The sequence below is a fragment of the Equus quagga genome, chromosome 13, assembly GCF_021613505.1.
Source record: "Equus quagga isolate Etosha38 chromosome 13, UCLA_HA_Equagga_1.0, whole genome shotgun sequence".
In the NCBI taxonomy this organism is placed as follows: Eukaryota; Metazoa; Chordata; class Mammalia; order Perissodactyla; family Equidae; genus Equus; species Equus quagga.
This window is the reverse complement of record NC_060279.1, coordinates 1,532,004-1,558,295: the sequence shown is the minus strand read 5'-3', so window position 1 is coordinate 1,558,295 and position 26,292 is coordinate 1,532,004. Positions and strand designations below refer to the sequence as shown.

The following is a 26,292-nucleotide window of genomic DNA, read 5'->3' as shown; positions in this document are numbered from 1 at the left end:
AGGGGGAGTGTACCGGTGACACAGGAAGCAAGGACACCGAGTTCAGGACGAGGGCTTGGACTAACGGGGGGACAGTGCAAATGGACATGAGGGGCAAATCTCAGAGACAGCCTGTGAACTCGAGAGTGATGAGAATAGGTCTTTCTCATGTTCTGAGGAGTGAACAGGGTGCCTTAGAGACATGGGGTGACATACCCAATGCGTCACCCCACAGTTCAGGAGGAGCAGACCTGGAAACAAGGTCTCATTTTAACCTGATGAAGTCATAACCCCTCAGATCAACGATTTGTTCTGAGGACTCTGAAGGGAGGTGAACAGAGGTGGGCTGGTTCTGGGTCCACAAAAGTTGGGTCTGCATTTGCAGGGAATCGTTCACCCTTATTTCCCATTACTGCCTGCAAACCATCCGTTATCCTTCTGTGAGAGCAGAGCCACCTCCCAGCCCGCCCCTCCTAGCCCTGACGCCACCCTGAGGAAAGGGAGGGGGCTACAAGTTCTGGGCGGTCCCCTGCCATTCATCCCGCCTGGGAGAGGCTCTTGGACCACCTCTCAATGAGAATTAGCACAACTCCAGGCCAAAGCGTGAAGAGAGGAGGCTGGCGGGGGTTGAGTGTTGCCGGTCAACCAGCACAGCCCTCTGTATCTTTCCCTTCTCTCTCTGCTTGTTGACTGAGATTCCTGCGAGTCTACTGAGAGGGGTTTTGGGTTTGTTGTAAGCAGGTTTATTCATTCTTTCGACAATATTAAGTGTCTCTCTTGCACCAGGCACAACGCGGGGCACATGCTGGAGTCCTCCCACATCCGGGCTGGGTGCAGGGACAGGAGCCGCTTGGACACAGTGTCGCTGCGCGGCTCTCTCCTGCTCCCAGCATCCCCCGCCATGGCACTTGCACAGGGACGTTTAATCCGGGTGTCTCCACAGCTGTGCACATTCCTATACCAGTCGCTCTACGTTTAAAACAAATTCTGCCAAAGAGTTTTCTAGAATAAGACCGACTTCAAGATGGGGGTGATGTCACAGAATTCCGTAGGTGAATGCTGTCAGGTGCCATGAAAAACCCCTTGATTCAGTTCTGCCATTAATCTCCTGACATTAATCCCCTCTACCTCCCATTAACTAGGGAAAATGAACAAATCACATGGCCAGAGTCCATTTTGAACAACTTTTATTATACGTTTAGTGTTCTCTATACAAAAGAAATCAGTTTTTTTTACAGTGATTCAAAAAAAAACTCTGAATAATTTGGCCTTTTCATTGCTCATGCAGTCAGTTTATAAGTCCATGTATTAGATGGCCCTCCACGGCCCAGTCGTCCGTGCTGAAGGTCGTGCGCAACACCCTCAGAAACACAACTGTCGCTGACAACACTGGTTAATGCAAAACAGCTCGCAGGGAGGAAAGAACACAGTGTGAGAGGGGTTAAAACAACTCTGCCGTGCGAGTTAAATACGGAACCAATGGAGAAAGGTCAGACCAACTCAGTGTGGGTGTGCGGGAAGGGATGGAGACATCGGGGAAAAATTGCCCCACTGAAAGGAACAAATTGGAAAATGTGTGTGTGGGGGGCAGGGCAAGAGGTCCCTGGGGCTCAGCAAGGGTTGGGGGTGGGACCAGGACAGAGGGCAGCCACGTCACAGGCAACTGGTGCTCAGCGAAGGAGTGTGAAGAAGTTGGCAGAGAGCCAGGAGCCGGGCAGAGGGACAACACTGACTGAGGACATCGAATCTGGGAGTCAGAAAAAAGAGCAGGGCAGGGTCATCTGATCTGCATCGTTTTCGAAAAAGAAACAGAGTCGTGCACAAATTTCTGGTTTTCTTCTCCCAGATTTTTGTGTTTATTGCTTCACTGAAGTCTTTACATGTGCTGAACTCCAGCCCAGCAATTCCCAGAGTGGCAATTCCCACGGGCCCTGCTGCCCTCAGCACCCTGCGGCCAAGGGCGGGGTGGACTGAGGGCTCTCCACGCCCTCATCTCCGAGGGACAGCGTGCGGCGGGCCCAACATGTTAGGAAGCGGAGACCACTCCAGGGAATAGTCCAGGCTTCACAGTGACAGACACCCATCAGCTCGTCACTCTTCTCCTGGCCTGGGTCTGCCCTTGACCGCGCAGCCAGGTCCACCACAGGCTGGCAGAGACTGACTGGTGTTGGACTCAGAAAAATCCTTTGTGTCTTTCCTTTGGGGAGGAACACGGGGGCTGTGGGAGAAGTGCTACAGAGGCATGAGAGGGTGCACCGGCAGGAAACACCTCCTGTGTTTCCAGGGAGGCAGCTGCGGTCAGATGGGGGAACACTGGACAAGGAGTCAGAAGGCCCGGGTTCAAGCCCTACCCTCACCTGGACTCACCAGCTGTGTGACTAGGGGGCAAGTCCCTTCACTCCTTGGGTTAGTATCCTTGTCTTTACAAGTCATTGATTCCTTCGCATGCTGAAATCTGAACTGTCCTAAACCGGACGCCTTTGTATCTATTTCCTTTCCATCCTATCACTACGGAACATCCACCTAATGCTAACATACTGATAGAGGAGCGCTGGTTTTGGCTTGAGACACTGGTGGGGTCTCGTGGCTTCCCTGGATGGCCGTCCTCCTTCCGCTCTTATCCTGCTCTGGACCTGTCTCAGGAAGGCCCGTTCTCCATAGGGGAGGGGAGGAAAGGGTGCTGCCCTGGCTGGGGCTGGCAGGCTGGGGACAGCCACAAGGTTGGTTCCCAGGGGGTGGCCCTGCCTGGTTCAAGGGAAGGGAGGGTGCTGCCCAGGCCACTGTGCCTCCTCCTGACATTTCAAGCTCTTTGTTTCATTCAGTTAAGTCCTCTGATTTTTTTAAATCAGGGACTCCTACCTGCTCCTCCTAAGCTACCATGCAAAGCTCAGCCAGGACCGGCAGGTGACGTCCTTCTGGGACCTAACCGTGTGTTTGGCAGGACCTGCCCGAGAGGTGACAAAGCGTCCCGAGGGGGAGCCTCCTGGCCAGCATCCCAGGAATCTGCCATCCTCCTTGGGAGAGGCGACCCCAACACCAGCCCCGCCTCACGCCCAGGAGCCTCGCCTCTCCTGGGTTAATGCGCCACCTTCTAAAGGCCGAAGCAAAAGCGGTTAACCCCCACTGCCAGCACACAGGCTGCCTGCCACGCTCTGGGACTTGGCTCTGACCCGCACACGGCTCCAGGAGCCTCAAAGAGCTGCTGCCCGTGATGTTCCTGGGGAAGGGTCCCTCTCCTTTGGATCAGACTCTCTCTCGGTTCTGCCTACAGGAATTACCCAGATGGGGCCCAGCCTGGACCGCCTCTTTCCCCTGCCTCGAGATGGACACTGCACGTACACAGCCCTCTGTATCCCACCTCAAGTGGGCCTGGGTGTGGACTCACCCTCTCCAAGACAATGTCATAATCTGTATTGCTCCCCCTGACCGTGCCGCCCTGCAGGAGGGCCTTGGTCTGCTGTGTGTGCGTGTGTGGGAGTGCCCAGGCGTGGGTGCTGCGTGTGGGCAGGGAGGCAGTCCCTTAGCTGGAAAACCCACAGATATCCTCGGATCTATTTCCACCCCTTTTCTAAGGCAACTTAACTAGGAAAGCACTATGTGGGCCCAGCTCGCAGATGCCCCCTGCAGGGGCAGCAATATGGGCACTGGCTGCTCTCGGAAAGGCGGCCTCTTCTCCAGAGCTTGGGACTTGCCAGGAAGGGGGCGGGCCAGATGCCTCCAGCCTCTTGGGACAAAGGCCACAGACAAGGGAGCTCTGGTTTTCCCGTTAGCTTAAGCTCAATCATCTCCTCAAAAGCAAGGTAAGGAGACATGTCCTATGCACCATAACTCAGGCTGTCCCCTGGCCCTGCAGTGGTGTACTCCCAGACACGGGCCTCCCTGCTCCTGCAGGTGGGCCCAGGCCCCTCTGTGGGGAGAGGAGTGGAGACGAGGCACCGAAACTCACGTAAGTTAAGCAACTTGCCCCAAGGGGCAGAGCAAAGAGGCTCAGGAAGCAGGACTGTTGCGGCAGGTTTGGACTGCCAGCCTTGCGGACCAAGTCCTCCCTCCAAAGCGTCTCCCTTCGAGCCTGGAGCCTTGTCAGCTTAGGTACTCAGGCGCTCCCAGCCAGTGCCCACTGTGTCCCAAGACAGTTCCAGGACTGTCAGCGTTGTGAGGGCAGGGGCCACACCTCATTATTCACCTTGGTACCCTCGGCTCAGAGTCTGGCTCAGACTGGATGTCCATGAGCGTCTAAGCAACGGATGGACAAATGAGAGCATGGATGCCACAGCTCTAACGGCTGAGCACAGTGGGTGGGAGCGCAGCACAGGCAATGGAATTTCCAGAGTCACCGTGAGATGACCGACACTTCTCCCCCGCAGCCAGACAGGCTGAGGCACCAATGGTGTCGCCCTCTTCTGGCATCGTTGTTAGTATGTTTCAGGGTGGTTGCGTGAGAGCCCCAGTTGGCAGGGGGTGCTGGACGATACCCCTTTCCTTCTGAGCTGGGTGGACTCTGGCGTGGGCCCCCTGGAAAATGGACTTCCCTCTTGCTAGAAGGGCTGCCTCCCTAACCCTGCAACCTCTCTAAGCATCCGCCATCTTTGCTTGGGGAGAACTTTGTTCTTCAAGCCCAGGTTTCTCCGGCCTGCCAGGAGGATGGTGAGCATGTGGTAGTGAGGTCAGCTCTCGGCACGACAGCCTCATGACAGGGCTGACGGCACTATCTTCCTACATGAAAGAGGCTGGCACAGAGCCTGGCAGGACGCAATCGGGGAGCAAATCCAGGCTGAGGAATCACCTCTCCCCAAGACTCTAGGCTAGCAGAGGCCCGTCCCCAGTCACCGGCGGGGCAGCAGACCTTCTAGAGGCAGGGGCAGGGGCACGGTGACGCCCTCCTGCACTAAGAGCCTGTTTTCGGTGCACTGAGTTTCCTAGCAGGTATGGTGCAGTATGGAACGAGGGCCTGAGAAACTGACTTCTATGCTCAGATCCAGAGTGTTTTCTAGAAAGGCTGGGCCGTTAATTCAGCTCACAGGCACACTTCCCTGACATTCCCTTTAGAGACCTGGGCCTGGGCCGCAGGAACGCCCAGTTGTATCCGGGCAGGTGTCGAGGAAAGCCAGGGAAGGGGACCCTGAGCTCACTCCCCAGCCCCCTGCTTGTTAGCCTGCCCCCTTTCATCATGCAAGAGTTGCCTCTCGGGATTCCAGGCAGCAAACCTGGACGTGGCTTGGGCCAAAGGACAGTTACTCGCTCTCAGCTTAGAACAACATGATTGGCTGAGCTCTGGGCTCCGATTTCCTACCTGCTCACAGAGCATGTGTCTATGGGCTTGACCTTCACCTGGCTCATTATCGAGTGATGCAAGCACTGCTAATACCTTTGTGGCTTAAACATGTGGCAAACGATGCTTTAGAAAGCCTCTGAAGGACATAGCCCTGTTCCTGCCTAGGCCCCCTGGCAAGCAGCTGGAGCCTCAGCTCAGAGGCTGTGCCCGTGGCAGGTGGTCCATTACTGGGTGTCACCTTCGCCCTCCTGAAACCGACTCCAGCTGCAGCAATAGCTACAGTGTCACTCTGAGGCTGGAGATCCCTCTCGGAGGCTGGATACCTTTGGTTTCAACAATGGATTAGGTGGGGAGGATGACAGCTCTCTGAGAACTGCAGGTCTGTGAGGGTCTCCAATCTGGGGCAACGGGATGCAGGGTGGGTGTTGAGTGGCTGCTTCGGGTTCTGCTGTGGCGCTTGCATAGGCTGCCCCGTTCTCCTTGAGACACGTGGCTGGAGGCTTCAAGGCTTGCAGGGAGGGGTGGGGAACCTGGAACTGCAGGGACAGATGAGAGCTGCATAAGGCATACGGAGATCACTGCCTCCTCCGGGCCAGGTGTCACAGCACTGTCAACGCTGTGCCCCCTCAGGGTCTCGGGATATGCAAATACCCTAAGGAAAGGACACGCTGGTCAGTCCCAGGGGCAGCAGGGCCTCATCCACACACCACATAAATTTCAACGTCATACAGAATCGACCGAGGAGATGATATCTGCTAGAGAGGAAACGGGGAGCAGTGCTTTACACCCCCAAACACACGGGCAAAGCTTGTGTCTCCCAGGGTTCCCTGCGCCTTGAGGGCAGCAGCACAGCCCCTGCCTGGGGGTGTGGCCCTCTCTCCTACATCCTGGGTTTCACTGTGGAGGAAGGAAGTCCAAATCCTGCTCTTCTCTTCTCTCTGAAGGTGAGCACAGCTCCCCAAGGACCAGACGCCTGATTTTCTTCTGCTTGAGGTACACGGTCACTGGAGTTGAGGTCCTTTTCAACAGCGGCCACTCCTGCTCCTCCAGCTCTCCTTCAGATCTGCGCTTCTTGTCCTGGACGCTCTGGAGGAAGCGGCAGGGTAAGAGCAAGGAGCGAGAGGTGAGCCCAGCGCCTGGCCGAACCAGAGCGAGGCAAGGCGGCTGCCCACTCTCTCCCTGACTAAATACTGTCATTTTCCAGAAAGGAGCCAAGCCCAGCTCAGCAACTACCAAGGCCGAGGTGGAGGGGTGGGGGCGAGGGGAGGCATACGCCGAGAAAGGCATCCTTCAGAAACACGCGGCCTGGAGGCGGTGGCGTCCTACAGCTTCTCTATGCGTTCCTTACGGGTCAGTCCTTTTTGCCTGTCTTTGCAGTTTTCTGGGGGAGAATCCACCTATTCTTGCTTTTTCCAGGGACATTTCTTCAAAAGGAAAAGAAAATGGAGACGTTGGGTCTGGACGGGAAAATGCACAGAGCAGAAATAAAGACAATGAAAAGCCCCGTAAGCAACAGAGACCGGTAAGTGTGTGCCAGGGTCAGGGCCAGGCGGTGGGGGTGATGCTCAGGTGCCTGCGAGGCTGAGCAAGGGGCCCGGCTCCCTCAGCTGAGCACGGCCAGGGCTCCAGCTCCCCCAACAGGTGGAACCCGGGGTGTGGGGGGTCATTGGGAGGGGGCTTGTGGTTGGCTGGGTGGTCACTGGTCCTCACAGCTTGGCAGACCCCCATGTTGAACCCCCATCCCAGAAGATGGTGGTGGCTTTGCAGTGTCTTCATCTCCCCCTCTCCCCTCCTCTCACTTGCAAAGTGGTGGCTGTGCCCTGGGGGGGCTCCGCTAGGCCAGAGAATAGATGGCGTTGACGGGTGACGTGGCCTCTGAGCTTTCATTGCCCTCTGTCTCCTCCTTGTCCTTTTTGACTGTGTACTGGCCGATAAAGGAGCCGTCCTCATTGAACTGCCCCTCGCCGCCCTCGCCGTAGTCCACCAGGCTGTCGTCACTCTCCTGCTGCTTGATGGTGCCATCCAGGGATGTCTGGCTGCCCTGCAGGGGCTTGTTGTCCTCATCACTGGCCAGAGAAAGACAGAGAATCAGGGCCTGGCCCAGCCCAGTGCACCCAAAGCCAGACGGGACAGGGCTGCTGGCCTCTTGCCAAGCACCCGTGCTGCACAGCTCAGAGGACAGGACCTCAGAGACCATGCGGCTCAGCCCTCCCTCGCCCTCCCCTGTCCAGCCAGTCCTATAGAAGGGAATCTGACACCCAGAGAGGACAAGCGTCTTCTCCACAGTGAGGTGGCAAGTTGGGGCAGGGCTGGGACGGGGGTGCCCACGCTTCTGGACTCCTGGCCTGGGATCCTCGCCCTGAGGCTGGGCCACCCTCGGTGGTGGGAGCAGGCAGAGGGTGGCTGCCCGATGGTGAGGCAGAGCCAACTGCTTGTGAGACCAGGTGGGATGGGAAGAGCCAAGGATGGGGCATCAAGGAGCTGTTGTTCTAGTCCCAAGCGCGTCCCTGTGTGGTTCTGCGGCCCTGGGAAAGCCCTTTCCTTTCAGTGTCTTCATCAAGAGGGACTGAACTAGCTCTGACTCCATAATCTGTGACCGTCTGGAAAGGCTCTGCCCTTGACAAAAAGCAACCGTCTGGGCCTCAAAGAAAGAAACCTCTGCCCTGCTCTGTCTTGGTGTTGCTTCTCTCAGCTCTCGGGTTTATCTACAAACAGATGCTGTTGCTTCGGGCCCAGCAAGCGAAAGAGGGTGGGAGGAGGGGGGCATGCAGACAAGCATGTGAGGCCAGCCCCTGGAGACAAAGACTACGGGGCTCAGAGGATCCTGCCCGGCAGCCTGCTGAGGCCCCTGGCCCTGCCCTCAAGCCCCTTCTGTAGGAGGAGAGCTGTGAGGCTGGTAGTTAAAGTGGTGTCTTCTCCTGGGATGCCGGATACGCCCCTAGGAAGTGAGACGCTCACCTGGGCTGGCAGCTGCCCAGGTACCCCATCCCTCCCCTGGCTGGAAAACTCTCTGCCCTTTAGGCTCAGAGGCAGCGCCAGATGCTGCTGGCTGCACTTCAGAGGGGAGGTGAGCTCCCAGGCAAGAGGCAGGCGGACCAGCAGCAGGAACTGGGAATCTGGGTCCTCACAGGCGAGACCACAGTGGTGCCAGGCGGTCTGAGCAGACACATTCCCTTCTCCTGTCCCCAGGCCACTTCCTGGGTGTGCGGAAACCAAGGAAACCAACCAGCTGAGTTGCTACTAGAGTGGGCAGTGCCTTCTCACTTCTAACAGCGGTGCTGGGCAAAGACAGCTGTGAGGGGAGGGCCGAGCGCCAGAGCAGGAGGCGCTGGGCGCTGGAAGATGGACAGCTACGAGCCCACTCCCCCTGCGCCGTGCGCATTAGTGGCCCACTGTGCTCTCTACTGCGGGAGAGGCGGCCCGAGAGGAGGAAGTGGGCCTCTGAGCTTGCACTGAATTTCCAGGGAGTGGGACTCACCTTTGGGAGCCACCAGATTCTCATTACCAGGCTCCTCGCCCCACCTGCTAGACTTCTCCACAGGCACTCCCTCCCCAGGGCCCTCCACCCCACCTGCAGGAACACAAGGACTGCGTCTGTGTGACTCTCGGGAATTCCAGGCACCTAGGCTAAATGCAACCACTGGGCAGGGACGCCCCAGCGGGGTGGAAGCAGGGGGAAGGGCCTTGAGCGTGTCAGGTTTTTTCGGGAAAGACGATCTGGGTCTGGAAAGAACAGACCTCTCCTAAGGGAAGCTTGAAAGAAACTAGAATGACTGGGGCCCTGGTCTAGCCACCTGTCAGCCTACCTTCCAAGAGACCTTTGAGGAATAAGTGGACAGAAAGGGAGAGAGGAGCAGAGGGAGTCCAGAGAGGGCCCCAGCAGGCAGGCCCCAGAGCGGAGCCAGGCGGGCCGCTCCTCCTCGCCCCTCAGCCTGTCCCGGCTAGAGACCTGGGGCTTCCTCTGACGTGTGAATTTCAGCCCGTTCCTAGTTTCGGTCTCTTGGACTCATCAAGTGGGGGCTCTAGCATGGACGCCACAGACTGCCAGCCCCGCAGCCCGAGCCGAGGGGGTGTGTGCATGTGCGTGTGTGGTGTGTGCGTTTGTGCACACTCAGCCTCCGTCAGTGGGGCACAAGTAGGGTGGGGGGAGGCAGGTGTTTTTGCCCCATAGCTTTGGTGTTTGGGAAGGAGAGGTGCCCAAGGAAGCAGCTTCTCATCGCGCAGCTTGGCTGGCCCTCTGTTTGAGGAGGTCCTCACCCTCCTCTGTGGCTGCACTGAGGGTCTGGGGGAGAGGAAGCCCCAGGGCCTTTGGAACTGATGGGAGCTGGGCTCCCAGGCGGTGCTGAGGACAGTCAGGGCAGGGGCCTCTCGTGTTTGCCCTTTTGGAGAGCCTCCTGGGGGTGTGGGGACTGGATGGATAGACGTGGTCCATAAGCCGCCAGACGGGCTGCTGCGTGGGCCATGGCTCTGCCGCCCATTGATCTGAGCCTGCTTGCCAAGCTCCTGATGGGCACAGTGGTGGAGGAACAGAAGATAAGGAGGGGCCAGGGGAGAACAGGGGTGACTTGCCCCAGACAGTAACTGGGTGGGGCTGGAGAAGGGGGCCCTGGTCAGAGCCTTTCCTCCCACCCCACTTGGTCTGGGGAGACATCCATGACCCACCCTGCATCATTCCTTAACTCAAACACACTTGCCATCAAAATGGACAGATTACAACTTTGTTAACCAGATACAAAGGGCTGCCCAGATCGGGGAGGGATCATGGGTATAGGACAACGACAGGAGCTGGAGTCGGGCTGCTGGCCTCTCCAGCTCCGCCACCAGCTCACTGGGTGGTGAGTCGGGGAGTCTTGGGCAGGTCACTTCCTGGTCTGGGCTTCTGTCCTCTCATTTGGGGTAGGCACTAGGCAGAGGCCTCTCTAAGGCCTACTGTAGGCTGGAGGCCAGAGAAATCATTCAAGTTCATGAGAAAAGGCCCAGAACACACACCTCCCCAACACCACTGCCCTTCACCCCTCACCTAGCCAAGCCTCTAAGAGAGCATGGCCTCCCCCCGGTCATTATCTTCAGGGTTAGGGTGAGAGGAAGCTGAGAGCTGAGCTCATCTCACAGCATGGGGACCCAGGGCTCGCTTTCAGAGTGGAAAGATGGAAACAGACATATGAGGAGCTCAATAACCCTGAGCCGTGCAGTTGAGTGAATGAAGTACTATACATCGAATGGGTGTGAGTGTGTCAGGTGGGGTCCCTCCTGGGGGGGTGGCAGGCAGCCTTGTTGGGCACAATCGGGACAAGCAGGCGCTGTCATAGAGGCAGAGGTGACACCCGGCGGGGAAGGACAGCCATGCAGTGGCCTCTCAGCCCAGCCAGCTGCTCTGAGGGGAGGGGCCGCCTCAGGGCGGGGAGGACAGCCCACCTGACAGGCGCTGGGTGCAAGCAGGAGCCGCAGAGGTCACGCACCTGTAGTCAAAGGAGCCATCCTCTTCTTTGGGGTCTTCAGGGCCAAGGGGAACGTCCTTTTTCTCTCGAACTTGATCAAGAAGAGAAGCAGACACAGACTTGATGACTAAGGATGCCTGTGCCCTGTGGGGCCCTGATGCACAGCCATAGGACACCGCCTTTGGGTTCAGTGACCCTCCCTTCCAGTAAGGCACCATCGATGCCTCTCTTGTTCTTGCTTCCCACATTTAATCAGCTGCCACATTGCTCCTACCTCATCATCTCTGGGGTTTCCTTACTTCTCTGTTGGTGACTAAAATCTCCTCTCACCTGGTTCCCCAGCCCATCTCCATGAGGTCTTCCCCAAACACCCCATGGCTGTGGTCCTTCCCTTGGCATCTTTCCTATTCTGCTCTGTATTCTAATTATTTGTGCCTGTTTCTTAAGCCTGTAACAATGCCAGTTCTTTCCTTGAGGGTGGGGAACTGTGTGTTTCTTCTGAGCTCCTGGCAGAGCCCGGCCCAACTCCCGGCCCTGGGCAGAAAGGACACTGCTGACACCTGTGGAGTGGAAGGCGCTCTTGTACCTGTGCCCACTCGTGTCTGTGTGGCAGCCTTTCCCCACACCTCCTCTGACTGTAAACACCCACCCAAGGCCTGTCCTGTGCTGTGACCTTCCTTCTGTGCCGGCTGCAGTGTCCTTCTGGGAGAGATCCCCTTGCCTTCTAGTGTCCTTACACGCAGCACAGAGCCTTTATACCACAGACACTTCCAAGAGTGACTCCTTACGTATCCTTTCTGAGGTACAAGGCAGGAAGTCACCCCCATTTTAGGTGAGGGAAACTGAGGCCTTGAAAGGTGAAGAACATGTCCCGCAACTAATTAGCAATATTCAGACGGGAGCGACTACTGGCGGTGGGGCCTTGCGGCTCCGGTTCACTCACCTTTCCAATGGACTAGGGGCTGACCTGGAGCCGGAGGGAAGGAGGTTACTGTAAGAAGAACTTTCTGGAATGGGACACCGTCTAAAGGGACAAGGAAGGCTCAGAGTTTCTTTGATGAGTTCCTTGGTGTTCCAGTTCCAGCTGGAAGATGGCGTACTCAATAAGGCCACCCTTCTCCCTAACTCTGGCTTTCTCTCTCACAAAAGAAGAAGAGTCCCACACAACACAACAAAGTGAAAGACAACGTCACTCATCAAAAGGAACCGCGGGGGGCTGGCCCAGAGGTGCAGCGGTTAAGTGCACACGTTCCGCTTTGGGGGCCGGGGGTTCGCCAGTTCAGATCCCGGGTGCGGACATGGCACCACTTGTCAAGCCGTGCTGTGGTAGGCATCCCACATATAAAGTAGAGGAAGATGGGCACGGATGTTAGCTCAGGGCCAGTCTTCCTCAGCGAAAAGAGGAGGATTGGCAGCAGATGTTAGCTCACGGCTAATCTTCTTCAAAAAAGAAGGAACCGCAGTGTCCTGCCCTCCCTCTCAGGGGCCTCCCTCCCTGACAAGAGAGGCACGACTCTTCAGAATCCTGGGGTCTGAGGGTACCAGTGAGGGGGAAGGAAACAGAGTCCCCTCTCTCTGAGTTGGGTTTCAGGGGTCCTGGAAGAGGACTTGCTCACAGAGATGGGGAGAAGCAGGCACCTGGGGCGCTGGGGTGTGCCTGCTTCGGGGGCAGGGAGCTATTTCATTCTGCAGACAGGAGGATTTTCACTCTCAGGGTCATCTGTCATCCTGTCTCCTGTGACCCCACCCACCCCATCGCAGACAGATGGCTTTCTTGCCCCTGTTTGGAAAACAATCAATATTTCTAGAAACAGGAACGCCAGAGGTCCTTGTCCTTGACCTTGGATTGTCTGGGCTGGAGAATGCTGAGACCCACAGAAGAGAATGCCTCTCTGGGTCTCTAGGGAAACCCCAACCCTCTGAGGGCCGAGGGGTGTACCAGACACCCCTCAGCCCCTTGCCGCCCCTCACACAGAAGCTTCTGCCTGCTAGGGATGTGTGGCTGCAGCCTAGGCATGTGGAGCCCAGCTCTGCAGGCCCGGCGTCTACCCCCGCCCAGACCGCTGCTCACTCCCTTCTCTCACAGTGAGAGAAAATGCCTCTCTTTCTTCCTCCTGCCCTGGAACACAGGATCCTAATAAGATTCAGGCTGAGAAAGCCCACTGACTGAGCAGATGGGTGGTGAGTCAAGGGGAGGGCAGGTCATCTTAACAGTAGGGTTCCTTCCCCCCCGGCCCGAGCTGCCTGGACCGGGTCTCCAACCACCTCAGGGGAGGGTGGTTAACTCAAGCTGCTTGCTGGCAGCTCTAAGACGCAGAGAACAGGCAATAGGACTGTATTCCCCAGCTTGCCAAGGGTGGAGCTCCCCCGAGACCTGGTGACTCACAGGGTAGCCCGCCAGCCCCTCCCCCAAGCCCACGCCTCGACACAGCTCACCTGGGTACTTGCCGCCTCGACTCCTCTTGATGAAACAGACGATGAGCAGAATCAGCACCAGGAGGGCGATGGCGCACATGAGCCCGATGAACCAGCCCTGGGTGGCGATGTCCGCCTGGTTGTTGGTGTAAGCTGGCGGGGGCCAGAGCAGACACGGTGACGATTTTGCGTGGGGGAGGGTGGGAGGGAGAAGCGGGGAACAGCTTCAGCTACTTCACGTCGAGGTTCCTCCCGGAGCCTAACGCTACCACCTAGTAGCCCTCTGGTCCAAACTACCCGGCTACGGGGTCAAAGGAAATAATGAAAGCGCCAAGGTCAAAAGGTCAGAAAAGAGGCAAAGGAAAGGGGTGCAGGCAGCAGAATAAGCGGCAGAAGGCTGACAGGAGGTCCAGCAAGAGGCAGTTTCCTAGGGATCAGGCGCGGGCCCCCTCCGTCCCAGTGGTGGGGATTGAGGGGAGGCCAGGGACCGGCCGTGGAGGAACCATCCCATGAAGGAACCCAGGGTGAGAAGAAGGAGCCTGCGCGCCGCCCCGGGCACGGCTGGCCCACTGCGGCCCTGTTCCTGGAGCCCCTTCACGGGCCTGCAGGCCCAGAGCAGCACCTCTCCCACAGCATGGCCGAAGGCAGCCAGGCTTCCTGGCAGTGGTCCTGGGCACGGTGTGGTTCCGGGTGCCTTGTGCCCTCTCGCATCTCCCCAGCTGGATGGTGAGCTCCCTGACGGCAAAGACAAGCCCTGGGGCATACCCCTGGACTGGCCAGCAGCGAGGGTGGGTCAGGGCTGTGCCTTCAGCGCACCCCACGCCACCTCGAGACCACTTCCACATGTGGAGACCCCCTGTGCCACTGAGTCCCTGCCTGGAGCGTGTGGAGACCTGTCTCAAAGTGGGAGACTCCTCTGTGTTTTGGGGCACGCGGTGGGCCTGGAGCACAGGGGCTCAGGGCCATCTGAGGCATCCTGGTGGGCCCAATGACTGGGGACAGGGCTCAGGAGGGGTGTGGGCGGGAGGACGCACCCACTGCTCTCCTTTCTGTGGTCTGGAGAACAAAAGCAACACACAGCCTGCCATGGAAAACCAGATAGAGGAGTGGAAGGATCAGAGCCGCAAAGGAACACAGAGGGGGGGAGGAGGAGGGGGAGGAGGGGGAGGAGGAGGAGGAGGGGGATGGGCAGAGGAGCAGAGCTGGGCCTCGCGGTACTCCAGGGCCCTTGGCACATGCGGCACGGGCAGGCAGGTGTCTGGAGCAACCCTATTGGGGGCTTCTTGGGTGGAGAAACTCTTGACAGCTTCCCAGCACCCCGCCAAAGGCAGAGCACCAAGCAGGGTCCTGCAGGGTGAGCACTCTCCGCACTGGCACTCTCCCGCAGAACATGTGCCCCGCAGGCCACTCCCCATGTGGCATCACAGACATCCTCCTCAGACCCTGCGTGGGGTCACATCACTTCCACGCTTCAGCCCTCTGATGCTTCTCCTTGCTGTTGGGGAAAGACCTGCATTCCCCATCCCGACCTGTCAGGCTCCATCCCAGCTGGCCCCAGCCACCTCTCTGGTCCTGTCTCCCACCATTCTCCCCTCACTTTCTGTGCTCCAGCCTCACTGGCCACTCTCATTCCTGCCTCAGGGCCTTTGCATCTGCTGCTCTTTCTTCAGATGGCTGCCCCAGCAAATGCCACCTCCTCCTCAGAGAGGCTTTCCCAGACCTTCCCGGCTAAAGCAAAACCCTCTCCCTGACCAGTCAGTCTCTTTCTGAGGGCTCTAAGTTATCTTTTTCACGGCGCTTGTAACCATTTGATATGGTTCTACTACCAACAGTTTACACTCATAAGCACTTCCTGTGGACTAGGCACTGCTCCAAGTACCTTTCCACCGGAATCTAATTTAATTCTTACAACCCCATAAAGTGGGTTTTTATTATTACCCATTTGATAGATGAGGAAACTGAGGCACAGAGAGGTTAAGTGATTTGCTTGAGGTCACAGAGCTAGTAAGTGGTAGAGTTGAGATGTGACCTCAGGCTGTCTGTGCTTTGCCACTCTACTTTAGTCCCTCCTCCCAGAAAGTAAGCTCCTTGAGGGGGAACCGTGGGTTTACTGCTGTCTCCCCAGTGCCGGGATAGAGCCTTACACACAGGAGGCACTCGGGTCACATCTAATCAGCGGAAGAACGCTCGACGGCCTTCTGGTCATTTGTCCGCTCCCCCCCTCTTGGCCTGATGGGGCCTCTGCTTATCTTGAGCTCCACACCATCCCCCTTTCGTGTCGCCCACTTCAGCACGCAACTCCCACGACGCCTGCGTTTTCCCGCTCTTGCCACGAGCCCTGCTGGAGGAAGATGCAGACGCAGGCCCATTGCAGAGGCACCATGTTCTACTTCAACTGGCCTCTCGCTGCCACCTGGCAATCCTTTGACTCCTCTCTCTGTCCCCCCTAAACAGCTCCTCCCTCCCTCTCGTGCTGCTCCCCCATTACCTCCTCCCTCTGTCTGGGCAGGCGGTGGACCCCGCCTACCCCACCTCGCAGCCTCCACAATGTCCCTTCCTCCTGGACCAGGGAAGGCTCTCCTCTCCTCGATGACGAGGCTGTGCTCGCCTCAGCGGTGGGACCCAACCCCTCCCTTCCTTGACGGCTCAGTCTGGTAGGGTCTCCAGCTCTCTAGCCTTTTCAATTTCTTCCTCTTGGCTGCCTCCTCCCTTCTGCTATTAAACACATTGAAGCTTCTGTATCTTAACACAAAATCCCCGAGGGACCCGCCAGACTCTTCTGCTGCAGCTGACGTGCTGTCCTTTGACAGGTCAACTCCAGAATCTTCCACCGTCTCCAGGTCCCGCCAGCTGCTTTCTCCACCCCAATGAACTAACTTCAAGCCTCCCACGCTCCCTGCTTCCACTGTCCCCATGGAGTGGGTCTTTCCCAAACCTTTCTCTCCATCCTTCTCTCTTGCCTTCACCTGCCCTCCAGTCCTGACTTTCCCACTGGCAATCCCTTTATTCACCTCTCATTGTCCCTCCAGCCAGATCCACAGTAAGCCCAGCACCTCCTCCTGACTGCTCCTTGGATGGTCTGTTGGTCTGTCTGAAATTCAGCCTGTGTCTTCCTGCACCCCTCCACCCCGCCTTCTGCCAGTGGCTTCCCTCTTCTCTCTAAGGGCTATCATTTCTCCTTCCAAAATGCTTCTCATCGTCACCTCACTGCTCCATTCCAGAGGGGTCTCCTCACCCTGTGCCTATCAGACCCCAAGGACACAGTACGTTCCTGGGACGCTGGCATGGCGCCTGGCCTCCATGCACTCTGGTCTTCCTCTCCCCCCTCCACATTCTGCCCTCCTTCCTGAAGCTACGATTCCTTCAGCTCACATCAATCTATGAACTCTGATTTCACCCCCATTTACTCCATGCAACCTAACATTCAATTGCTCTGTTTCCTGGGTCCTCATTTCCAATTATACTATTAAAGGTTTGCGAACAGGGGATTCTCTGAGCCCCAAGTACTTAGCATGATGCTGGTCACATCACAAGTGGTCAGTGACTACTTATTGATTAACAATCAGTTTAATCTCCTTATAATACAGTTAACATCAGGTAGGGCTTTCGTTTTTCTCCCTGATACCCACTAGGCATCAAAGGGATATTGGCTTGACCGTGTGCCACAGCTGGGCACCACTTCAGCCTGTGTGTGGATGGTGGTCCCACCCTGTGCAGAGAGGCTGGTTTGTATGTCTGCAGTGACCTGTCTGCTCTGCCATCTTCCTGAAGCATGTTCTGACACCCCCTGACCGCCATCTCCACGAGATTCCCTTCTCTTGGGAGAGAAAGTGGCCATATGCGCCATCTAGAAAGTAAATGTAGCTTTCCACGGTGGTGTCAGGACAGCACCAGTGACGTTCCACTGCTACCTTCAGTCCTTACTGAAAAAGGCCAAAGAATTTTCTGTGAAGGACGGACACAGAAGGCTGTCCAAACCAAGTGGAACCGGGCGGAAGGTGGCCTCAATCAGACCCCATCACAATGATGTGGCTTGCCAAGAACCACAGAAATTTAGGACATGATGATCTCACTCACAACGTGACCCACCCCCGACACCCGGCGGGCTCTGAGTGGTGGAAGGCATGTAGCAAGGCGTCAGGGCAGCCATGTCTGCCTGCCAGCGCCATTCCTAATCTGTAATCGATCTGTTCAACATGCTTGAAGATCCTAATGGACACGGTCACACCAACATTCAAAGCCCAGGTGCACTCACACGCCCACCTCCCCTGGCACCAGCAGGGGCCAGAGCAGCGCCCGCTCCTCAGCCCCCGGGCCTGGCAAACAGGCCCAACACCTCTCTTGACTGGAGGTCAGATTTGTGTGCCTCCGCATTGCCCCACCCCACTGCTCAGACGGGCGGTTCACCTGCAGGGCAGACAGTGCCCACGACTCCTGACTCCAATCGAGAAATTTGGTTTGCGCATGGAAGACAGGCCAGTCATTCCACACTGGCAGAAGAATTCTGCTTCAGATATAGGGATAGATGAACAAATGTAACAGGGACGGACTTTCTTCAAATGCAGCCCAGCTTGGCTGCCTCACCGCAGTGTCATTTTACACTCCTCGCTCCGGCCTGGGTTTCTCTCAGACGCAGCAGAGAGAGGCTAACGACATTAGACCCCTAATGTCCCTTTCCTTTCCTGAGGTCTGAAGCAGGTTGCCACCCTTCTTGCTGGCCCACCATCAGCGTGTCACGCTGCTGCCTCAGCCCATCCCGCCACCCAGGACCTGCTGGAGTCCAGGGGTATGTGTCTGTGGCCCCTCCGGTCTCCTTGGCTTCAAAAGCTTCAGGGAGCTGATTGACTCCCCGTGTGGGGTCCTTCTGCTGAGGCTCGGGAGCCTGTGAGCACTCCTGGTGGCTTCCTGCCATTTCCCTCCTGAACCAGACTGAAGCGACAGCCTGTGGTTGCCTAGATGACAAGTGGCCGGGCCCAGAGATGCTCACAAACTCTTGCTCCGAGGAGACACAGGGACCTGGGGGGTTGTGTGAATCTAGCTCTGGAGTCCACCCACAGGAAACACAGCGTGCATTTTTGAAGGATCTGGACACACACTCGCAGGCACGTACAAGCTTCAGAAAGTGAAAATATTTTCTTTCCCTATGTGGTTTGCAAATAGAAATTTCCAGCCAGCTGGTGAGGTAAGTGAGCCGCGTGCACTCAGAGCTAGGGTCATAAACCTGCCCATCCAGCTCGCACTGGGAGGAAGCCAGGAGAACTCTAAGTGCAGAGAGCCTTGCTCACTCAGCTGTCAGGCCGAGCCTCTGCAAACCAAGCGCAGGAAAAGAGAGACGAGCGTTTGAGTGGACATTCAGAGCGTGTCCTCCACCATCACTGGGTTTTTTCTGTACTGCGTGTTCGATATGTTGCTGCGCATTAGGACATCCCTGAGGGCAGCAACTGGTCCTTTTCTCTCTGGCTCTTTCTCCCCAGTCCTCACCCATGGCTCCAGGGCTTAGCCCTGGGGGAGGTCAAACTCTGAAAGCGGGCTGTGCTGGCTTGTGCAGCATCCCTAGGATGGACCTCATCCCAGACTCGCATCTTTGCTTCCTGACTCTGCGCTGGACTCGCGTTTGTAATACAGCAAAACCAAATGCACGCACTGGTGAGCAACAGCTTGGGACCCCGACTGGGTGAGACAGGGTCTAGCCACCTGCTCCACTTGGTCAACTGTCCAGTTCCCTTGCCTGGCTCCCAAGATGGCCTGGCCACTCACACACATCCTGCCTGAGTTGGCCTGGCCAGCCTCAAGCAGGCAGCTGGACTCTTAGACTCCCTGAGTCTTGATGGCATGGACATACACAGGACAGGCGGAGACACAGGCAGGACAGGACGTCCAGACCAGGAGGGACCAGGCTACAACGGGTGGAGTGAGCATTTATGCAGATGGGCAGTTACTCTCAAGATGCAAGCGGGCAGGGTTGGCCTCGGCAGGCCAGGCACAGGGAGGGTAAAGAACAGGTAAGTCAACATTCAGACGTTCATGCAAATCATCGTGTGTTTCTTCTCCATCCTTCTGTCTATTAACCTGCATCTGATTAGGACATGCCTGGGGGTAGAGACCGGTCATTTTCTCTCTCACTCTCTCCCGGACCCTTGCCCTTAGCCCCAGGGCTGAGCATAAACTTGGCCAGCCCGCCCGGCAGATTTTAAAGATGTACACAGACAAGCAAGTGCCCTCACATCTCCAGCCTGCCAGCCACCCCGGCCAGCCACCCTGACCACCAGAGAGATTTCGGAAGCTTGTACCCTTTACTGAGCCCCCCGTGGCCTGCTGATTTTGCACCAGGAAGATGCTTCTCCATGACAGCTGAAGCCCCTTTAGAGCCAGAACTAGTCCAGCGCTGGAGGGCTCCTTCCCCTCCCCAGCACGGCAAAAGGCCAATTACTGTTAAGCAGTGACAAACTTGGGACAAAAGTTAAATCAAAACAAAGCCCCAAACAACTCATGTCATACACTTTGGAATTTTTCAACAACAGGTGACAATGGCAAGGCAGTGACATACATGCTGATCCTGTTTGGTTCCTGGGGAGATGTCTGGGTGAAGACCCTTGGTGATCCTGTCCCCTCGTCCCACGTGCAGGAAGCAGACCCCTGTGTCTACGGGGCAGGCTGTCCTGCACTCAGCAGGCCCCAGATTCACACAGGGACCAAGTTTGCACACACACCAAGTCCTTTTGTTTCAAGCGCCGTGGGGGCCGGGCAGCCTCCGTCCTCATTCTACAATCCTCCCATTTCCTCTGACTCCCTACGTATCCCCAGAGAGTCAGAGCGTGGCGTCCTCTCCACTGCACATGCACTCCTGGCTCCTCTCGTCTTCCTGGGAGCTGCAGACTGACACATAAGAGCTGAGACACGCCATGCAAGGTGGGGAATGGCGGCGAGGATCCTGCTTTCCAAGGAAGAGAGACAAGCAGGACGCTGAGGATGGGAATGAATTGCCCCATGCTTGTAGGGGATGGCCAGGCCAGATCCCCTCTCACCTGTACTGGTCATAAAGGTGATGACGGTACTGCTGATGCCCTCGTGGTCCCGGGAATAGACTCGCAACGTGTATGTCATCCCGGGATAGAGGTCTGTCAGCTGGACAGGCTGCGCCTGGGCCTTAACAGGGACACTTTTTTTCGTATGGTTGCCTGGGGAACAGAAACCTCAGTCAGCTAAGGCCAGGCACCAGCTGCTGGGGAGGCGGTGCTTGGGGTCCTGGTCACCTGTCAAAAGCAGACACATGGGAGGAGGGGCCAGGGGTCGTGGGGCCAGGCCCTCGCGCAGACCAGGAGGTCACCAGGCAGCTCCACCACCAGCCCTTCCACACAATGCTGGCTCTCCTACACGATGGCCCCTCAGCTGAGGACACTACGCCTGCTCCTGAAGTTTTCTTTCCTTACCACAGTCTTAGCACTACACACATTACCATCTACTTCCTTAAGCTCCCAGCATGTCAGCCAACGCTCTGTTATCCTGGAGAGGGTCAGAGAGCCGTCAGCATCTCTCATGGCACCTGGAGGTGAGATGGGACCCTGCTTCTTGGCTCTCACACTCGGTTTCGCCTCTCATTTCTCGCTGCGTGGAGAATTCACACATCAGCGGCAGTGAGTACCTGTGTGTCTGAGGTGTAGGGTGAACGGCGCTGGCAGAAAGATGGAAAAGAGTGGACCAAACTAGGGGTTCAGATTCTGTGGACGGGATTCCCCCTCCAACCACAGAGAACTGAGAGCTGGCTCGGTTCTTTCCTCAGAGACAGTCGGGTGGCTAGCCCAGGGGGAACTCAGTGGGTTTCCTGGCTTAATTGCTCAGAGCATGTGCCAAAGAGGCCTCGTGGTGCATGTGACCCCTCAGAACCAGGGGCCTGCACTCAGAGAAGGTGGATATCCTGACTACACTCTAGTCTTCTCCTATCTATACTCTTGGTCCCAAGATCCAGTAAAGAGTGAACAGCTCAGCTCAAGGCAGGAGCTCAGAGAAAACGACCCTGGCTCATGCCTCTGCTGTGGGCCACTGGTGTCCCTCAGTGAGCAAAGCACACTTGTACCCAAGTCTGAACTGGCCCAGCCTGTCTAGTGGAGACCAGAAAACATGGATTCTGAGTTAAAGAGATCCATGCAGAGGTGAGATTTGGCTCATTTTGGGGTAATTCAGATCTCTTATCTTGGGCAGGAAGTGGATGGAAGGTCCCACCACCGAGGACCTCCCCAGCACACACGACCCTAGACCTCCAACAGCTTCTGCAGCTCCTCCTGTCCCTGAGCCTGCTCCTCCACCCACTCCTGTCCCTGAGCCTACTCCTCCACCCCCTCCTGTCCCTGAGGCTGCTCCTCCACCCCACTCCTGTCCCTGAGCCTGCTCCTCCATCCCCCTGCTCCTGTTTCTTGAGCTTGCTCCTCCGCCTCACGCCACCTGAGCGCATATCGATTTCATTAAGCCGTAATTAAGCCGGGCTAAGAGTCCTCTCCGAGCCGGAGGGAGTCCACAGGATCGCTTTAATGGCATCTACACTACCCGCCACAGCTGCCGCCGCCGCCACCACCACCCCACACAGCAATGCTTACTGTCGATGTACTCAACCACAAAGTCAGTTCCGGGCCCGAAATTGTGCTTCCAGGTGATGTTGGCCCATTTACTGTTGGGGAGCACTGTGACGTTCCATATGGACTGCTCGTCCGGGGCTGGTGGGCAGGTTAGAAGAGGAGTTAGCGGTGAGGAGGGAGGCAGTGCTGCAGACAGACAGACAGACAGACACACACACGGGTGGCTAGGAAAGGGGAGAGCCAGAAGTGGCTGTGCACAGGGCCTGAGAGAGCTCCAAGCTGCAGCCTTGGTGGCCAGGCTGGAGGTTGCCGTCCAGGTATGAGCAGGTGCAGCCAGGAGGAGCTGTATGTGAGGGAGAGCTGGAAACTCTCTGTGTGTTCACACAGGTCGGGGTAGGAATGAAAGAGTGGGTTTTGATCCATGCCACTGGGGGCTCTAACCTGGGCATATTCCCTTTTTAGATCCCTTGTCATGGATTTGAATGGTGCAGCAAAAGGGGCCAGGAAAAAGCCCTGTTGGCTAGGACGCAGAGGGGGCGAGATGTGCCAGCCTCTTTCCCTTCAACCAGACGTTCTACAGGAGGGAGAGAGGTATCTTTAAAAGCCACTTGAGAGTCACGTGAGATATGCAGGAAGGACAAGACCAAACATGGGAGAGCTTTAATGGGCTCCTGAAACTGGAGGAGAATGGGAACCCAGACAAGTGACTCTGGTCCGAGCAGCCCCCTGGGGCCATTCTTGGTCACCAAGATCCTGGATTATATGGAAAATGGCCTCAGCGTGTCTAAGGGGACTTGGGGCCCAGAACTCCAGGGTCCCAATAGAGACAATATGAACCCTTCGTCCTCCTCTCATGGGCCAGGTGGGACCAAGAGAAGATAACTCCTCCTTGACATCCAACCCTCAGTGGTCCGGACGCCAGAAGAATCCTGTTCTGTTGGGTTCTCAGCACTATAGCCTTTGAGGCTTGATCTCCGTGCAACACAAAAGACATTAATTATCTCGTCCCTATGAGCGGGGAGCCACTTTATCAAAGCCATTGTGCCGTCTGAAACCATAGCCTGTGGACAGGAGAATGGCTCTAATCTTCAAATGCAATCATTCTTCAAGAGTCCCAGCAGTCTGATTACCCCATTTCCCAGCAAAGATTTAATAGTGGAGTACTAGCGCGAAGCCTTGTATTTCAAAGACTTTACAAGTGTGGCTCCTGTATATTTTATTAGCATGCAAGGAGGCACTGTCACCAACTCACTTGTCAAAAATAAGTGAATAGAGTGCATTGGTGATGCATTTATTCATTATCTATTCGACATGTGACTGAGTCTGCAGGGCTGGGGAAGTGATAAAAGATCTCCTGGTCTTCCCTTCAAAGAAGTGCTTTCTCTTACTACAACCTTGTCAGTTGTGGGGTGCCCGAGGTGAATATGATTCATGTTAGGTGTGGGGCCAAGAAAGACATCTCGCTGATGGCACCACAGGGCGTTCTCCATGGGGAGGGCGGAAGCCAGCTTTTTGACTCATCGGCTGCACGTTTCCATTGTCCTGGCTGCTTCAAGCCACCCCAACCCCAGCTCCTTGCAATCTCATGGCTCTTGCGAGTGGGAATGAATTGAGATTAGTCACGATTTGGGGACTTGAGTTTCCTCTTCCTCAGCTCTGGGCCCTGGAAATAGCCAGAGGATTTGAGTTTAAATGGTTTGGCCACCAATACAAATACTGACCCAAATCTGTGTTGAAGGCAATGGAGACTGGGGCACTGTTAGGAAAGGCCAGGCCACGGGAAACCAAACGACTCAGAGGTGGGAGTTGGAGGAAGGCACTGCCATACAGACAGACCAAGACGGTGGCCACGGAAGAACTGAAGCTTTCAAAAAGAAGGAGCAGGAAGGACAGCCATCAATGACTCCACAACCAAAAGGGTGAGGGAGGGCAAGTGGAGATTGCTCTGCTGGTCCCTGGAATGTGCGAATTAAGGAGTATTCCTTGAAATCTGAGAGACACAAGCTAAGGACAAATAAAAAGTCCCATTTCCCCCTGAGAAAAGTAAACTTAGGAAAAATTTTGTCCTAAGGTGTAAGACATGACAAAGATGAAAATTCATTTTAGAATCTTGGGCAGCAGAGCCATTCTGCTGGGGAAGGGAGGTGAGGACGTCAAGGGGTGGCCCCAGCTCTGAGGATAAGGCCAGGGGTGTAGCCAGGCCTCCACAGCATCTCAGGCACCGTCAGAGCTCGGGCACGACAGTCCCGTGGCTAGTCCTATGTGGCATCAAGGCCCATCTCTCCAGAGGGCAAGTCACTCCACAGAGAGCAAGAGCCACTGCCCTCCGCACCTTCTGTGCGTCCATCTCTCTTGTGAGCTCGAAGCAGCAACGGGACAGGGAGCCCCACTGCTTGCAAGAGATGCCTCCCTGCCGCCCCAAAGAGCACCCACCACCAGACTGCGGGGGCAGCGTCTTGTAGCCCGGCAGGCTTCTCCTCAGCCAACTTCTTCCCAAGGGCATGCCATCTAAATTCTAGGTAGTGCACCTTCAAAGCAAATCAGTGTTTTCAAGGACTCAGGAGCATGTCAGCCACACACCACCTGTCTCCCCTACAGCTCACATGACTCCAAATGACCGAATTAAAGACGATACGCACTCGCGCATTAACCTCCATCCTCCTTCAGGTACTGAGAGAAGTGGGTGGGGTGGGAGACGGCGAGGCCTCGGAAGGTGGAGGGTCTCGCCCAGGAAACAAGGGGCCTACAATTCTACAGCTACTGGAGGAGGGTTCTGGGTGCTCCCTGCCAGCCCTCGGGCTGCATCACTGATTTTACACCTGGCCTGTGGGCTCTGCAAGCTAGAGGCCCGCCCCTCCCTGGTGATAAAAGAGTGTTTGAGGCTGGTTCTTAGAGGGATCGCTGGATTCCCGAGGGGCCTCCTCACGCTGGAAGTACAGAGCTGCCTGGCTCAGCTGCGTGATGCAGGCCAGTCCTGGGGCTGATTCTTACTAGGGCCCCTAGAAAGGCTGCGGCTTTCCCTCTCCGTGTGCATCTAGGGGAGCGGGAATAGGAGCGGGAAGAGCAACAGAGCACCTTCGGGCATTACAGGACTCCCCTGCGATGGCGTGTCCTGGAAGCTCTGGCTTTTTAAAGGAAAAGCCTGTAAGTGGACCTTGGGTGGGGGGGGAGGGAGAAGCAGAGTTCTGGGAACAGAGCTGCCCGGCATGGCCAGCCCTTGGCCCTCTATGCTGCCAGGCTGGACGCGATATGGCTGTCGTCCAGGGTAGGCCCTTTCCTTTCCCATCTCCCCCACCTCTGGAGGGCTCAGCCCTGAGGCACCCACTTGGCGTGTCATTGGAGGCAGCCCTACCATCCAAGACCTGGGGGCCCTGCCTGAGGAGCATGGCCCTCTGCTAAAGAACAGGGATCTGAGGCTAGGACGGGGGTGTGGAGCACTGGAGAACCACCCAAGGAGTGCGGGCAGGGGTGCTCCACGCCTCCAGGCTGCCAGACTGAGAATCCAGTCATGGGTGTTGCCAAAGCGGAATCAAAGGGAGGTGTTGTCAACACCATCCCAGATGCTCCCTCCTATCTGGGGAAGCCTGCAGGTGGAGGGACGGGGGAGCGTGGACAATGGGCAGTACCGGATTCGTGTATCTTAGTCCCGGTGGTGGTGGTGGGAGGACCCTCCGTGGTGGTGGTGGCGGCAGTGGTTGTAGTAGTTGTGGCGACGGTGGTGGTAGCGATGGTGGCAGGTGCGACAGTTGGGATGATGGGGACTGTTGTGGCTTCAGTGGTGGCAGCAGTGACAGTAGCATCAGTACTGCTCACAGTACCCACTGTAGTCGGGGGCAACGTGGGAGGAGCTGAGAGGGAAATTAAAACAGCCAAGTCTGGTTGGTTGGGCTGCCCCCAGCCTGGACACACAGCCCCGTGCAAGGCAGGCAGCCCAGTGAAGACATGGCACTTAGTCATGAGAAGCCTCCCGCAGCATGATGGACCAGGTCAGACGGGTCACAGCAAGAGGCCACACAGCCACGGGAGTGGAAGAGAATGAAGCCCTGTGTGTTTCATTTTCTTCTCACGGTCTGCGTGGCTCCAAGCACCCAGCATGCACCCAGCCAAGGGTGAGGATGAGGGTGGGAATCGCTCAGGCCCCAGGGACAGCATGGAGTCCCAGGCCAAGCAGCACCGCTTGGATCCAGCCCTGGAGCCCTGGCCTTGGAAGCTGGTGGGCCCTGTCCTGCAGGACACCGAGGAGCCTGCCCCTGCCAGCCATCCACTCCAAAATCACCCTTTCTCATGCCTGCTTGAGTTCCACCAGCACCCAAAACAACGACCTCACTCTGTGGGGGAAGCCATCCTGCCTCCACTGCTCACCTTCACCCCAGCCTCTCAGCTCTTCTTGTTTATTCCCCCGCCTCTCTTCCATCTCCCTGCCCAGTGATGGGCCTTCTTGCAACTACCCAATCCACCCTAACTTGTAGAGACCGCCTTTCTCTCTAGGACATTTGGGGTCCGGGCACCCCAGTCCTTTCTCTTTGCATCAGAGGGGTAAAGGAGCACTGACAGAATTGCTGTGCCACCGTGCTCGGGAGCACCACCTCCCCAGCCTGCAGGAGACGCAGAAACCTGG

At 56.7% G+C, this 26,292-nt stretch overlaps 1 protein-coding gene and 1 long non-coding RNA gene across 2 annotated transcripts in view; one reads left to right on the top strand and one right to left on the bottom strand.

The window, feature by feature from the left end:
* The first annotated feature begins 1,155 nt into the window (after window positions 1-1,155).
* LOC124250988 (uncharacterized) lies at window positions 1,156-7,319 on the top strand. Its single transcript, XR_006891659.1, has 3 exons — window positions 1,156-6,354; window positions 6,668-6,773; window positions 7,189-7,319. It is a non-coding gene; the product is annotated as an uncharacterized LOC124250988 (long non-coding RNA).
* Window positions 6,792-26,292, bottom strand: part of NFASC (neurofascin) — an 87,757-nt gene continuing 68,256 nt past the window's right edge. Inside the window, exons 25-30 of the mRNA XM_046683357.1 lie at window positions 25,301-25,522; window positions 21,696-21,812; window positions 20,130-20,282; window positions 13,126-13,257; window positions 10,711-10,780; window positions 6,792-7,317 (exon numbers count right to left, since the gene is read on the bottom strand). Coding sequence (XP_046539313.1) covers window positions 7,086-7,317; window positions 10,711-10,780; window positions 13,126-13,257; window positions 20,130-20,282; window positions 21,696-21,812; window positions 25,301-25,522 — 926 coding nt within the window. The 3' untranslated portion in view covers window positions 6,792-7,085. The remainder of the gene's footprint in view (window positions 7,318-10,710; window positions 10,781-13,125; window positions 13,258-20,129; window positions 20,283-21,695; window positions 21,813-25,300; window positions 25,523-26,292) is intronic.